Below are 14151 nucleotides of genomic sequence, written 5' to 3'. Positions count from 1 at the left end.
AATTTACAGCCAGCCTACGCCCAACAAATGCTCTCAATCAAAGTGACTTGCTATTGCGTACTTTTACATGGTGTAGAATCGATCACCAAAGTCACCTAGTCCCGGGACGATGTAGCTAGAGACAGTCAGCATCGCGCGAGGAGTAGTATCAGGTTGTCTTACTTCTTTTCGTCTAGTCCCTGGTCGACAAAGGCAGTCACTACCCTAACCTTGGGGAACTGTTCTGCAAGATTCTGCGCGCCTTCCGGGCTTGCAATAAGGTTGAGGAACAGAATATGGTCCTCTGGAACACCCCTGGACTTGAGCACATCAATAGCCATGAGCGCCGAACCGCCTGACTTCATCAGCACAGCTTCTTTTACTGTTTCACATCTCACTTACCAGTAGCCAGCATGGGATCCAGTAATAATACCCACCTATCGCTGATGTCCTCGGGCAGCTTGTCATAGTAAAGCTTTGGCTTGGCAGTCTCCTCATCTCTCTGGATCAAGATCTTGCCGATACGAACACTTCTACAGCAGTCCCTAAGCCCCTGTTCCATGGACTCCCCCGCTCGCATGATGGACACGCCACAGATCTTGCCTTCAAACTTTACACCCGCATAGGTGTGGCCTACAGGCGTAGTGATTTCCTGGGATTCGACGGGAAGGTGGTTGAGACCTTCTTCGACGAGGAGACGGATGATTCGGTTGCTGTAGAAGATGAAGTCTGCACGGCCGGTGGAGCGGTCGCGTATCATGCTTTGCGGTAGTCAGCACTCGACAACGACAGCATGATACATCACGGTATCAAACTTGGGCATAATTCATGGGGCTCTTACGTGAGCAGTGCTATCAGCTGGGGGGTTTGAGGCAGAATGTGAACATTGGCCTGACTGAGGGGTGTGGAAACTGTTGCCGTTGGCTTTTGAGCAGAATCCCGGTAGTCAGGCCCTACGCATTGCGAGGGCGCCGTGGGTTGAGATTCGGTAGACATTTTTCTTGGTCACTGTGGAGGAGAAACGAGGGGTACGAGGCTGGCTGAAGGTCAGTTGTGATCATGGGCTTCATAACGGGAATATGTACGTCTGAATGCTAGTTGAGTCATTTTAGTCAGAGCCTAGGTGCTTGCTCGGATGACGAGAGGACATACCTAAGCTTTTGGAGTAGAGCCTGCGCTGTTGGTATGCAATCCGTGTTTGACGTGAAGAACTTGGACAGAGGTGGGTCAAAAGATGAACCAAAAGATAGCAGAGATTTCAATTGACAGATGCAGTGCTGAGATAAGAAGGCAGCGAGACGAAATGAGGCAGACGTGGACTTATAGTCTAGGCTCGTGACCATCGGCGAGCTCCTACGGTTCACTGGTTTGGAAGGAGGGACCCTCGCCCCGCTGGCTGGGACTAGCGTGCCTTCCGTTGGCGAGATCTGATAGCGGGTCCCTGCCGCAATCGACCAAAGCCACTCCGTCGGCCGGCTTCGTCATTGCACTGCATGTCAATGCAAACATACGCTTTGAGCTTTGTTTCACCGTGAGACCTAGGATAAACATAATTAATGTGGTGAATACGCGCCCCCGCCAATTCATTGTGAGCGTGCGAGAGCTTTCATCACGCTCCAGCGCACCAAGAACAAGATGCGCGTCTGAAGCAACTTTTTGGCGTCGCCACAACACCACTTCCCTCGACTATGGCGGACACCATGTTCGCCCAGTTTACCACATCAGACCGCCGCAAAAAGGTCGTCTACGGCAAATCGTCGCGTCTGTCTGGCGCCCTACCACCTGCACCGCTGCCAAACGAAGATGCGCCTCCATCGCCCGAGCGACCGCGAAAACAGACGGCAGTCTCGAGTGGGGCGCTGAAAAAGGCAGCGGGAAGCTTGAAGATTGGAAATAGCTCGGGCAATGCGCGCACAAAGAATGATGACATTGACATCTTCGACGTGCCATCCGAGGACGAGATCGTAGTGCGCGCGAAGCCCACGAAGAAGCTCGTAACAAAGCCACGGACGCCCGAAGAAGACCTGCCCATGTCCACAACTGAAGATGACGGCCGTAAAGGACCGAAGAAGTTGGCCAAAGCTAAGCGACCATCGACCAAACCGGAGCCTACGAAAGCTACCGTTATCGCGAAGAAGCTGCCAAAGCCTGCACCCGTGCCACCGCTTTCGTCCTCTGACCCTATCGCGCCTCGAACACTACGCACAAAGACACCCCAGCCGACAGAGCTGCTGAAACAAACTGTGAAGAATGCCGGGTTGGCACAGCGACCCACGGCTTCCGCGCCATCAGTGGTATCCAGGGCGCAAAAGGTGGCGAAGACAAGCACGGCATTGTCTTTGAAGAAAACCGCTGCGAAGCCTGTGGCAAAACCACCGCAAGGCCTGGATGTATTTGACATGCCATCTTCGGATGACGAGGCTCCTTTGACAGTAAAGAAAGCGCCCCGTCAGATGCCAGTGGGCAAGAGGAAGGAGTCTGCGAAAGAGCATCAGACAAAGCCTAGAGAAGGGCGCAAAGAGTCGGCAGAGTCTGACGATTCTAACGCGTCCAACAAGCGGAAACGCCAGCGGTCCGTCTCCTCTACTATCGCCGTAACCAAGCCATTGTCACGACAGAAGTCTGAGCTTCCAGATGCTCAGCGAAGCCGCAAGTACCAGAAGAGCGAGGGCAGTACATCATCAGTTCAGAGACCTCTAGACCAACCACCTCCAAGTCGACCCCGAGATACTGAACCTGCATCGTCGCGGACAGCTGCAGTCAACAAACCGAAAAGGACAAGACAGCGCACGGTACCTGTATTGGCGCCGTCCACGATTACCAAGGGGTCATCTTCGCCAGCCAGGCTCAACAGTATGATTCCGAGCCGCGAACCATCCAAGTCGACCATTGTCGTAGAGGTACCTGAAGTTGCCGAGGCGGAAGACCAGACCATGTACGACATTCCAGACGCTCTAGCTACGCCTGTTCGTCCAGTTCGCACGCCAAAAGTCACAACGCCTGGCTCTGCAACACCGCGGCAAAAGGATCTTTTCGGCAGACTGCTAGGCGATGCTTCATCATCGGCTACACCAATGCCAATGATCTCTGCTCTACAACTGACAGATCGTAAACCAAGATCGCTTATTGGTAGCATGTCAAGGTCCAAGTCGGACGTCACTCACGGTACTGAAACCCGTAAGACTAGACTTATTGACACACTCAAACATGTAGAGAGTAGTTCAGAGGACGAGGAAGAGAGTAGTAGTTTGAGTGACCAAGAGCCGGAAGAGCGCCTTGTCGGCGTTCAGTCCATCGCGAGATCTTCTCAAGAAGCCAAGGCCGCTGATTGCGGAGCTGAACTGGCTTCTGATGATATGGAAGTGGATGGGGGTGCCAACGTGGATTCGCAGACATCGCAAACCACTTCCGGTTTTGGCGTCCGTCCGAAACTCACGTACGCAATGTCGCGGTCATACCTCAGAGAAACCGACCCCGACGAAGATCTACTGATCCCAATGGAATTCGATATGCCTGGCTCTCAATCGCAGCGTAGAGACACTGTCTCCGTATCAGAGGACGAGCCGGAGGCAGTGGGTCAAGCGCAGGCTCATCATGAGCTCAAGAGCCGCGGACGGAACTACGTTTTCGAGCAGGAAGCACAGACAATGATCGATGACATTTCCAGCACAACAACCAACAGCATTCGACGTAATGCAATGGCTGAGTTGTGCACAAAGATGGCCAACGAAACGTTCTGTAGTCAATTACTTGACACGCCCCTAGCCCATCATTTGTTCAAGAATATCTCTGCTGGCGGTGAAATTATCTTCGAATTTGCTGTCGCCGTTGCTACCGTCTTCATCCTGCGGATCAACCCCACATACACCGTTCTAGACCAACTCCACGAAACTGGGATTATGACCCGTCTAGTAAAGCTTGTCGGAAACGATACAGAGGTTCAAAAGATAGCGAAAGATCGCAAGACGAACCTGTCGAAGATTGCCAAGGAATCGGTACTGACCTTCCGCACGCTGGTCCAGCAATCCGGCATCTGGCTGTCCACGCCACCGAGCAAGATAACACCACAACTTGTAGCCCTTAGAGCGATTGAGCTCCTCGTAATAGGTCTGCGCAAGGCTGGAAATGCTGGAGTGCTGCTTGATCATACCATGGTTTCGCAGCTTGTTGACATTGCTTCCAACTCGAATGAACGATTGAGCATTAACGAAGGGACCCCTGAGGATGATACGATCATGGCTATGATACTTTCTACATTGGAGTCGGTTTCAGCTACAAGGCAAAGACAGGTTACGTGGTCCACTACTGTCCTTCGAAAGATCGCTGGGTTCATGCCTCGATTCTTCCATCCTGACGCAGCCTCCTCGACCATGTTATCGGTTAAGCTCTGTATGAATCTTACCAACAATAAGCCAAAAGCTTGCCAGCCATTTTCTGCCAAGGCCTTTGTGCAACCTCTTGTGCTATCCGTCATCGAGAGGTTCACATTCCTTAATGCAGGACTGGCACCAGAGAAGCGAACTGAGGTCTTGGAGAGCCTCATCCTAAGCTTGGGCGCTACCATCAACCTCGCTGAATTTAGTGATGAAATGAGAGCCAACGTTGGCGACAGTGAGCAGACGATAGCTACCTTAGTCGCGATCTTTCTAGAGGGTTCCGAGCGAGCGTCACAGGTATGTTCCAAACCATAGTCATGTATTGTTCAAGCTTACCCCATTTCCAGGCAAACTCTCTCGAAGACTCTCATTCCGGTGTAACGATTGGGTATCTCGCCGTACTACTAGGCAATCTATGTCTTGACGAAAGAATAAGGGACAGGGTTCGCGCGCTCCTACCGAACAAGCGGCTCGATACGCTCGTCGACAGCATCAAAGAGTTTGTTCGGGTGCATGAGCATGTTGATAGAAAGGTGGAGGACTTTGAGGGGGCAGAAGGGCAAGAGGCTTTGCAGACCTACACCGCGCGCCTCATGCATGTTGTGGAGAGGTTGCAAAGCGCAACGGCTTGAACATACCACAGGCAGCAGAAGGCTAAATGTCGCCTACATGTGTCTGTTTTGTCGATAAGAGGCCAGCTTGTGTTTGGTGGCATTTATTGCTGAACTTGATTGGTCATAGGATATGAGACAACAGGTTATTTGCTCATATTCTGGTGGTGGGCTCTTGTTGGTTAGTCTTTTTGGCGGCTAAGTCATGATACCCCAATGTATGAATGTGCGCTCATTGTTCAGAATAATATCTCGGTAGATGTCAATGTTGCGACCCAGAGTAGGAAACAAATTGCATACGTCAGGTTGTAGACGTATGCAGGACTACACGAAACGAGTAATATGTCGTTTATCAGTGGGCTTTTTGGCGTTTTGTGTGCATGTCGGGTAGGCAGTGGTGGCTAAATTGAGGCCTGTCTGCAATGTCACACATAGCGGTAGGGCTGCACCCGTCGGACCCAAGAAAGCGGTTGAAGTGACGCAACAGCCGGCATGTGGAGAGCTTTGCCGTCGGGACAATCTATATGATGCCTTCACCGAGCCGCGGTTGCAGCAGCCGTGTAATTTGGTGTGCACAAAGCGGCTACTTTCGCAGAGCCATGCATGTGATTGTTTCGTCTTGACTCAAACATGGTCATTTCGGCTAAGTTGTGTCTCGGGGCACTCGGGACGTTGGTACGTTAGCGGTGGTCTTGTCGAGTACTCGGAGCGTCTTGGTGCTTTGAATGGCTGTCTTGAATGCCTTTGCTGAAGCGTGGTGTGGTGGGGAGGCTCTTGCGGGCACACTAGACTCGAGACGATTGGCAGTACGTAAATGAATGCTTCCAGAAGGCGTGGATTCGCCGGGTAGTGAATGCACAGGTCCGCTTCCATGGCCAGACCGAGACCAGCTACCTGGAGCCAAACCCAAAGCGACGTACATACCATGGTCGCCCAACTTTCATATGCGGACGCGAATCGCCGCTGCTATAATGAGACGGGACCGGAAGACATGACGGCATTAGGGTGCGTGGCTGGTGACTTTTTTTCATGGGCTGCTTTAGGGTGCCTACAAACTTGGTCGACAGCTCGCGTTGTAATCCCCCTTTTGCTACTCGACCCAGTAATCAGTACCAGTACTACGGCCTGCACGATCAAACCAATCCAGTTGTCCTAGACGGCATCACCTGCGGCTCGACGGCGTCATTCCGACCTCCAAGCTAGCTCGCCCAGGCAATCAATCGGCAGGTCCGACCGACCAAGCGCATCTTAGGCAGCGACCTCGCGGCGCTGGACTGAGACTGCCAAACTTCAAACCTGCCAGATCTGGCAACGACTCGTTCAGCATCCTCACGACCTCCTCAACAAGCAAACAACAACATGGCACCACCCAAACAAAGAAAGATGGCCATTGTCGGCAGTAGGGCAGTCGGTGAGTTGCTTCGCACAGCCTGCGCAACCTTCACATGCCAGAAGCAGCCCAGCATTCTGACCCCAGTCTGAACAGGCAAGTCGAGTTTGACGGTGCAATTCGTCGACGGCCATTTCGTAGACAGCTACTATCCGACTATCGAGAATACGTTTAGTAAGATGATCAAATACAAGAATCAAGAATTTGCGACGGAGATTATCGATACCGCTGGCCAGGTACATTTGAACCTTTTTCTTTTCCCCCGCGTCGCGACGCTCAGCCCAGCTCCACGCCCCCACTATCGCCGTGCTTCACGCGTGCCCCCGTAAGAGGCCGCTTTCACTCGCCTCTGGTGCTCCACGGCTGATGCTGTCGTCGAGGATCCTGCTGACTGGGATGCTCTTTACCAGGATGAATACAGTATCCTCAACTCGAAGCATTTTATCGGCATTCATGGATATATGATTGTCTACTCGGTCGCCAGCAAGCAAAGCTTTGAGATGGCGCGTATTATTCGCGACAAGATTCTCAATCACCTCGTAAGTTGGACCCCTTTCACGTCCGCTCCACTCGCTAACCATAGACGCTAGGCTGTGGAATGGGTTCCTCTCGTTATTGTAGGCAACAAGTCTGACCTCCGCCCCGAACAACGACAAGTCACTCCCGAAGACGGCCGCGCTCTCGCTGCAGAGTTCAAGTGCGCGTGGACAGAAGCTAGTGCGCGCTACAACGAGAACGTACAAAAGGCTTTCGAGCTCATGGTTGCCGAAGTGGAACGTTCTCAGAACCCTGGTGAGCCCACTGGTGGCAGCAAGTGTGCAGTAATGTAACTGCAACTCTTGACTGACACGAGTGCGTCTACAAAGGTGTCGGCGTAGACAAGTACGAGGAACTCGACAAGAAGCGCAAGGACAAGCAGCGCAAGCGCGACGACAGGAAACACTAGTGGCGACGTTCTGTTGAGCACTAGAAGGAAGCATTTAAGAGCAAGACACAGTAAGAGGTACAGCACCAAGGCGGGTTGTACATGTTTTCCTTTGGTCTAGAAGACATAGACGGTTGATTCGGCGATCATGACATTTCTGATGCTACGCTCTGGATTCCTCATGGGAGGCATAGTGCGTAATGGCGTAAGGGTGTAAGGGTATGAGCGGGGGTGTAATGGCGTTGTATTTGGTACCCCATGTCACTTATTTCGTAACGCGATGCTTCACAGCTGTAGGTACTGCGAATGACTCATTTCAACAATAGATGGTATATGTTATCGAAACTGAAGACAAGGTGCACGTGGCTGTATTTGGTCGACTAGACTGACGTCCGACCTTGCGCTTGTCGACAAGTGGGAGTCTTTTAGCTCCATGTTACTGGCCTTACGAGTGATGGCACACGCACACGCACCGACCACCGAACACACAGACATCCTTACCCGACGAGGGCCTCGTTTAGGCAGCTCTGAAGCTTTGACGGAAAAGCCACCGCTTTCGACAGATACTCGATTTGGTAGTTTGAAGCTTTGGGACTTTTTTCACGCCTCCGCCCGACTTCATCTGCCGAGTGCTGTTTCCGCTTTGAGGTTTTGACATGGTTTGGTGTTGGTGTTTTGGTTTTACATTGCGCTGATGACACAGCCTACGTCATCTTGAGCAGCATCGTACATCTAGATTGGGTAGGCACTGAAGGGTGTCGATTACAGTCTAGATGGACTGGGAGGCTTTGAAGCACATACCGCATTGGGTAGACTTTGAAGCATGTGGATTGCAGTGTGTTGGATGAGATTGCCGCGATCCCGATTTGGACTGATTTGGACTAGTGCGGGTCACTCAGTCTAATCCCTGTCGGACTTTGAGTGCGCGGGGCGAGACGGTTTGTGAGTAACACTTGAGCACCGCGTTCTAGTAAAGACACTTGACGCGACCAATTCCTCACACCTAAGGTTTGGAGGGACTCTGACAAAATGCTCGACATGTACGTTCATTCAGATTTCTACAGAGTGTGCTTGTATCCGCGTGCACTCAAAGAGGAGGATGGAGGGGCTGCGCGCTTGGGAACAAATAGTGTAGCGAGTTATGAGACTCGCTACAGACAGTCCAGACACCTCAGAGTTGGGAGTATATGTTGAGCGTAGACTGACGGATCTTTCAACAGAAACGATTTCATCAAGGAGCGCGGCGGTCACCCAGAGGTCAGTTTTGGCTCTTCTTGTGCGACCACATTCAGGCGCTGACTCTACGCACAGAAAATTCGCGAGTCACAAAAAAAGCGATGCGCGCCCGTAGAGATTGTTGACGAGATCATTGCCGACTTCGAAGGCAAGAAGAACTGGAAGTTGGCATACATAGCGATTTTGACTTACACCATGTATAGACCACCGTCGCACACAATACGATGCAACACAGTACGGCTCCAAGATAAACACTGTCCAAAAATCGATCGGTCAAAGTTAGTAGAACCAATGGACAGAATACATTTGAGACACAAACTAACATTCTGCACCTTTCAGAGAAGAAGAACAAGGAAGATGCAACCGAGCTGCTTGAGGAGAAGAAGAGACTCGAGGCGGAGAAGAAGGAAAAGGACGCCGAAGCCGCCGAGAAACTGGCCAAACTGCACGCAAAGGCAAAGAGCGTCGGCAACTACGTGTACAAGGACGTCCCAGTGAGCGACAACGAGGATAACAACGCGGTTCAGAAAACATGGGCACCGGAGGGACGGAAAGCCGAGTTCAAGGCAGACGGCATACCACATCATGGTGTGTTGGCTCGACTAAACGGTTACGACCCGGAGCGAGGCACAAAGATTGTAGGGCATCGTGGATACTGTCTGACTGGATATGGTGTCTTCCTCAACCAGGCACTTATCAACTACGGATTGGAGTTTTTGGTACGTCTTCACGTTCTGCCTGTGTGAACAGGCACTAACCTTCACAGTTCAGCAAAGGTTTTACCCCTAACCAGCCTCCCTTCTTCATGCTCCGAGATCAAATGGCCAAGACTGCGCAACTGTCGGACTTTGATGAGGAACTATACAAGGTTACTGAGAGCAAGGACAAGCCTGAGACCGACAAGTACCTCATTGCTACGTCAGAGCAACCCATATCGGCTCTCCATTCGGAGGAGTGGCTGCACAGCGATCAGTTACCGATCAAGTACGCTGGTTACTCGACCAATTTCCGGAAAGAAGCTGGTTCGCACGGCAAGGACGCGTGGGGTATCTTCCGTATACACCAGTTCGAAAAGGTGGAGCAATTCCTCCTCACACACCCTGAGAAGTCATGGGAGGCTTTTGACGAGATGCTTGCCAACTCAGAAGAGTTTTACCAGAGTCTCGGGCTGCCTTACCAGGTCGTTGCCATTGTTTCGGGAGCATTGAACAACGCTGCCTCGATGAAGCGCGATCTAGAGGCATGGTTCCCTGTCACAGGTGGAGGAGAGTACAAGGAGCTCGTATCCATCTCCAACTGCACGGACTACCAGACACGCGAGCTGGAAATCAGACATGGTATTAAGAAGCTCAACGCTACACGTAAGGAGTACGTCCACGCCCTCAACGGAACTCTCTGCGCCACTGAGCGAACTCTCTGCTGCATCCTTGAAAACTACCAGACACCTGAAGGTTTCACCGTTCCTGAAGTCCTGCGCAAGTACATCCCTGGTCAACCCGAGTTCCTTCCTTTCGTCAAGGAGTGGAAAGCTCCCAAGGATGACAAGCCCCTCCCCGACCGGACAAAGTAGATCTGTGTTGTGGCTGGTGAAGGTTGTACGAAGCTGCAAACATTCATGAAAAGAGAAGGGATGACACGTTTGGGTAGCAGCGAGTTGGAGTTCTCATCGAGTTCGTCTGGAGATGGTGACTAGGTTATGGAGATATGCTTGTATCATAATCTGTAGCCTAGAAGAGACATATATGTTACTCAACGCAGTGAAAAGTAGATAGCCTGGACTGAATACCATCAATATAGGCTATAAGCCAAGCAATATCCTGCCCATCAACTAGTAACATGTACATGACATCTACCCCATGATCCCTTCGTACGCGTCCCACCACTCCTCACACACGCTCCTCCTCCTCACCCTCACCCTCCAGCCTATTCTCCCAACTGCCCAGCCATCGATACCCCCTACAAACCTTTTCCAACCCCACCAACGCCTTATTAACCGCCCTCTCCTCATGCCCGCCCTCATCCTCATCTCCCTTCCTCCCTCTAAACTCTACAAAAAACACATAATTCCAATTCCTCACCCCACTCGGTCTCGTATTAATCGCCGTCAGATTAATCCCATATTGCGAAAACGCCATCAGACAGCTCGCCAGCGCGCCGGGATTAGAATGCTCGACGGTAAAAGTAACGAGGGATTTCCATTTTGCCTTTTCGAGCACATCTGTTGGTTCTGCGTGGGCAATGGCGTCGTCGCGGATGTCGGATTTGCGGCCGTGGGCTGAGGTGAGAGACGATGAGCAAGGAGGGGATGGTGGTGTAGTTTTATTACGGATGATGAGGAAGCGAGTTGTATTTCCTAATTTGTCGTTTATGCCTTCGGCTAGCACGTCGAGGTGGAAGAGGTCGGCGGCCATGATACTGGAGAGGGCAGCTGAGGTACCGGAGGGGTCCTGGCTGGCGAGTTCGGCGGCGCGCGATGTGGAGCTTACGTCTTGTTTGTCGGCGTGGGTGAGGTGGGTGGAGAGGAAGGACTTGCACTGGCCCCAGGCTTGGGGATGGGAGTAGACGGTTTTGATGTGTGTCAAGTCTTGTTCTTTTTTATTTTCGGGGCTTCCATCTCTCGCAGTCTTGTTTTTGAGGGATTTCGAATTCCCTAACAGACAATGTCGTACAGCTACATATGCCTCCCCACAAACTAGTACGTCGGGGTATTTGCCTGCTACGTCGGCAAAGAGGTCGAGGGTAAAGACTACGCTGCCATTTGAGCTATTTTCAAACGGAATGACGCCACGGTGAGCGGTCTTGAGCTGCACAGCGGAGAAGACGTCTTCGATTTGGGTGACGGGCTGGAGGGTTACGGGACTAGACGAGGCGGGGAAGGCAGTGAGGGCGGCCTGGTGGGTTGTTTAGTGTTGGGAGGGGGTTGGGAGTTTATAGAAAGGATAATGAAAATCACAGAAGAACTGGTGTTAGGTGCGGGGTGCGATGTAGGATATAAGTCCCGTGACTCGCACGACGTACTATTGAGGAATCGGGAAGGGAAAGATTTATCGTCATGATAAAGACAAACTCACTTGATGTGTATAACTACCCTCTGGCCCTAAAAAGGCAACAACTGGCTTCTCTTCCTCCGCCATAACTGTCTGGGTGGTGTTTTTACAGATGGGACACGTACTCGCAAGTAGATTATGTATGGATGCAGCACATCAGCTTAGTAGATTCTCGGAATGACGTCGGAACCCGGTATCGGTCACCGATTTGCGCCCTACATGTATGGACGAAAAAGCAGAACGCACTTGTATATGTAGTATAAATAAATTTATAACCTTGCGCTCTCTTCCAAGTTGATTAATTCCCTTACAGTCAAAGACGGGGGCAGTGGATATACAGCATCACACAAAAGTGGATTTTGAAAGCAAAGTTGATTCAGCTGGACTTGAGTGAGCGGCTAGCTGAAGCGTATTTGAACAAACAATCTGCCTTTGTCCCTCCACCTAGGACTACTTCGGAGAAATTCACAGCTGACCAATACAGTAGCCATCCTTAATAACCCCATTGCTTCTGGATGATCGCAGAGCTAAGATAGAGCTTTCTAGATCAGGATTGAAGAGGTTTCGCCTTCGGTAGGGCTGCTGCCTCTCCATGCAAGCGAGAGCGGGTCGTGGTAAGAATGGGTGTTCGTCAACCTAGCGTTGATTAGGAGAGCTTCGGCTACAAGTATCTGCACACATACATTGCAAACCCTCCGTGAGCACTCCCAGCTTACAATCTGGAGAGGCGAAGCGTCGTTGCTTCGACTACTCCGGCCTTGATTCCGGACACGTCATTTTGACTTTTCGCGCGGGTAGCGGACGTTCCTTCACTCGACACGAGTGGGGACGCTACCTCGCAGTCAGCGAGGACGCACAACCGTCAATCATCGTAGAACTCGTCTTCGTCATCGTCGAACTCTTGAAGCTGCTCAAAGTTGAGCGCGTAGCGGAGAATGGCACCGATACCACCAAATCCCTTGACGAACTGGTTACCCTCAGAGGAGCGATCCGAGACGAATTCAAGGTTGGCACCAAAATCGCGATACTTCTCGGCGAGCCACTCGAGCATGGAGCCCTGGTCAATGACTTCCATCTCCTGACCAGTCTCCTTGTCCATGAAGATGCTTCGGTCTTCCTCCTGCTGCTTGGTGGTGTGGAGGATGATCTCATCGCCGGTGGAGGCCTTGAGGACCCATCGAGTGATTTCCAAGTTCTCAAAGACGATCAAAGTCTCGGCAGCACCGGCCTCAAGTGCCTTCAGGGTATCATCAATACCGTAGCAGACCTTGCCAGAGTCTTTGGAGATGTGGTCAAAGTACTCGTTGATGAGTTTCTTCTCCTGGATGAACTTGACGTTGCTGAGGGTTTCACCAGCCAGTTCAATAGCCTGATTGAAGCCGTTCTCGCCTCCATATGATACATCCACCACCTTGATGACCTTGGACTGCAGACGGTTGTCGAACAAGTCGGATTGGTTGAGGTCGTTCTTGAAGTCGGCAGAACCAGCGAGAATGATACCGGCCACGTTGACCTTGTCGGCGGTGATGAAGTTCTGGACTGCCAGTTCGGCGACCTTGCGGACGTAGTTGTGACGCTTTTCCTCTCGCAAACGGGCGAAACGCAGAGCGGACTGACCACCACGGCCGTGCTTCTTGGGTAGATCGACCGAGAATCTGCTGTCGTTAGTATGAGGTATGCCAGGTATCGTGTGCCGCGCTTACTTGTGGACAATCTCACGGGTATTTCCAGACAGCGTGCCAAAGAGCGCACCGTTTCCGTCCATGATGATGAAGCCAAACTTCTGGTCCGACTCGAGCAGCTCGCTCAGGGCCTCAGTATGGAACTTGTTGTCACAGAGGTACAGAGACGTGTTGATGGGCTTGAAAGGCTCAAAGTCGATATTAATCTTGCGCTCCTTGCCCTCTGCGGTGATGATTTCACCACAGTAGACAACGAGGCCATTAGGAGGGACCTTGGAGTACAGCTTCAGACGCTGTTGGGTCGAGGTAATAGCCGAGAGGACGGAGAGACGGTTGACACGGGACTTGATGTTGGAGGCAGTACCCTAGAACGTGGCCGTTAGCTGAGGGGGCTCCTCCTGCATTTGCAGCCGTAGAGGCGCAAAGCGTGTCGACGTACGAATTCTTCAGCCAACATCTTCGCAGCGCGCGAAACCTGATCCTTGGGCGCTGTGCATGGTCAGTTGACGGCGCCTTCCTATTTGGGCGCGCAAACATGACATACGAATAATGAGTGAAATCATGGAGGTTCCATTGCCGCGGGCGGCTTCAAGACGCTTGATCAGCTTCTTGACCTTCCAGATCTCAATGTTCTTCTCGGCCTCGTTGGGCTGCTCGTTCTTCCCGGACGACATGGCCGCGGTGGTGGTGTGCGAATGTGCGGGTTGGGTGTCGGTGGGGTCGAGAGATTTTCTTGTTCTTGTCCAGCGAGGGGCAAGCGACGGTACCGGTAGTGAGCCGACTGGCGGCGGGTGTTGGGCGGGGAGTGTGCTATGCGGCGACGTTGCACCAGGGCTTCTCACTCAGGGCAGTCCACTACCACGATTGCGCAAAAAAAAGGAGGATCAGCCAGACGGACTTATGCG

General features: G+C 52.0%; 7 protein-coding genes across 7 annotated transcripts; 3 read left to right on the top strand and 4 right to left on the bottom strand.

The window, feature by feature from the left end:
* Positions 1–63: 63 nt before the first annotated feature.
* On the bottom strand, positions 64–975 carry PtrM4_013710 (Upp, Uracil phosphoribosyltransferase; the record flags this gene model as incomplete). Its single annotated transcript, XM_001931294.2, has 4 exons — positions 64–115; positions 163–334; positions 382–740; positions 821–975. 4 exons carry the CDS (start codon positions 973–975, stop codon positions 64–66), a joined length of 738 nt encoding a protein of 245 aa, XP_001931329.1.
* A 692-nt stretch (positions 976–1667) lies between these two features.
* Positions 1668–4987, top strand: PtrM4_013700 (WAPL multi-domain protein; the record flags this gene model as incomplete). The annotated part of the gene is made up of 2 exons (XM_001931293.2): positions 1668–4652; positions 4703–4987. 2 exons carry the CDS (start codon positions 1668–1670, stop codon positions 4985–4987), a joined length of 3270 nt encoding a protein of 1089 aa, XP_001931328.2.
* A 1338-nt stretch (positions 4988–6325) lies between these two features.
* On the top strand, positions 6326–7186 carry PtrM4_013690 (GTPase SAR1 and related small G protein; the record flags this gene model as incomplete). The annotated part of the gene is made up of 4 exons (XM_066103111.1): positions 6326–6377; positions 6453–6592; positions 6737–6895; positions 6947–7186. 4 exons carry the CDS (start codon positions 6326–6328, stop codon positions 7184–7186), a joined length of 591 nt encoding a protein of 196 aa, XP_065965313.1.
* Positions 7187–8310: 1124 nt separating this feature from the next.
* On the top strand, positions 8311–10087 carry PtrM4_013680 (SerS, Seryl-tRNA synthetase; the record flags this gene model as incomplete). Its single annotated transcript, XM_066103110.1, has 5 exons — positions 8311–8321; positions 8502–8538; positions 8593–8751; positions 8859–9236; positions 9284–10087. The coding sequence occupies 5 exons, from the start codon at positions 8311–8313 to the stop codon at positions 10085–10087; spliced, it is 1389 nt and encodes a 462-aa protein (XP_065965312.1).
* Positions 10088–10591: 504 nt separating this feature from the next.
* PtrM4_013670 (PheA, Prephenate dehydratase) lies at positions 10592–11651 on the bottom strand (the record flags this gene model as incomplete). The annotated part of the gene is made up of 3 exons (XM_066103109.1): positions 10592–10599; positions 10658–11408; positions 11589–11651. The coding sequence occupies 3 exons, from the start codon at positions 11649–11651 to the stop codon at positions 10592–10594; spliced, it is 822 nt and encodes a 273-aa protein (XP_065965311.1).
* A 775-nt stretch (positions 11652–12426) lies between these two features.
* On the bottom strand, positions 12427–13329 carry PtrM4_013660 (eRF1, Peptide chain release factor 1 (eRF1); the record flags this gene model as incomplete). Its single annotated transcript, XM_066103108.1, has 2 exons — positions 12427–13219; positions 13268–13329. 2 exons carry the CDS (start codon positions 13327–13329, stop codon positions 12427–12429), a joined length of 855 nt encoding a protein of 284 aa, XP_065965310.1.
* A 296-nt stretch (positions 13330–13625) lies between these two features.
* Positions 13626–13920, bottom strand: PtrM4_013650 (eRF1, Peptide chain release factor 1 (eRF1); the record flags this gene model as incomplete). The annotated part of the gene is made up of 2 exons (XM_001931289.2): positions 13626–13735; positions 13791–13920. 2 exons carry the CDS (start codon positions 13918–13920, stop codon positions 13626–13628), a joined length of 240 nt encoding a protein of 79 aa, XP_001931324.2.
* Positions 13921–14151: the final 231 nt, after the last annotated feature.

Source organism: Pyrenophora tritici-repentis, chromosome 1 (assembly GCF_003171515.1).
Source record: "Pyrenophora tritici-repentis strain M4 chromosome 1, whole genome shotgun sequence".
Taxonomy (NCBI): domain Eukaryota; kingdom Fungi; phylum Ascomycota; class Dothideomycetes; order Pleosporales; family Pleosporaceae; genus Pyrenophora; species Pyrenophora tritici-repentis.
The sequence above is the reverse complement of the archived record's forward strand: the minus strand, read 5'-3'. Positions and strand labels throughout refer to the sequence as shown.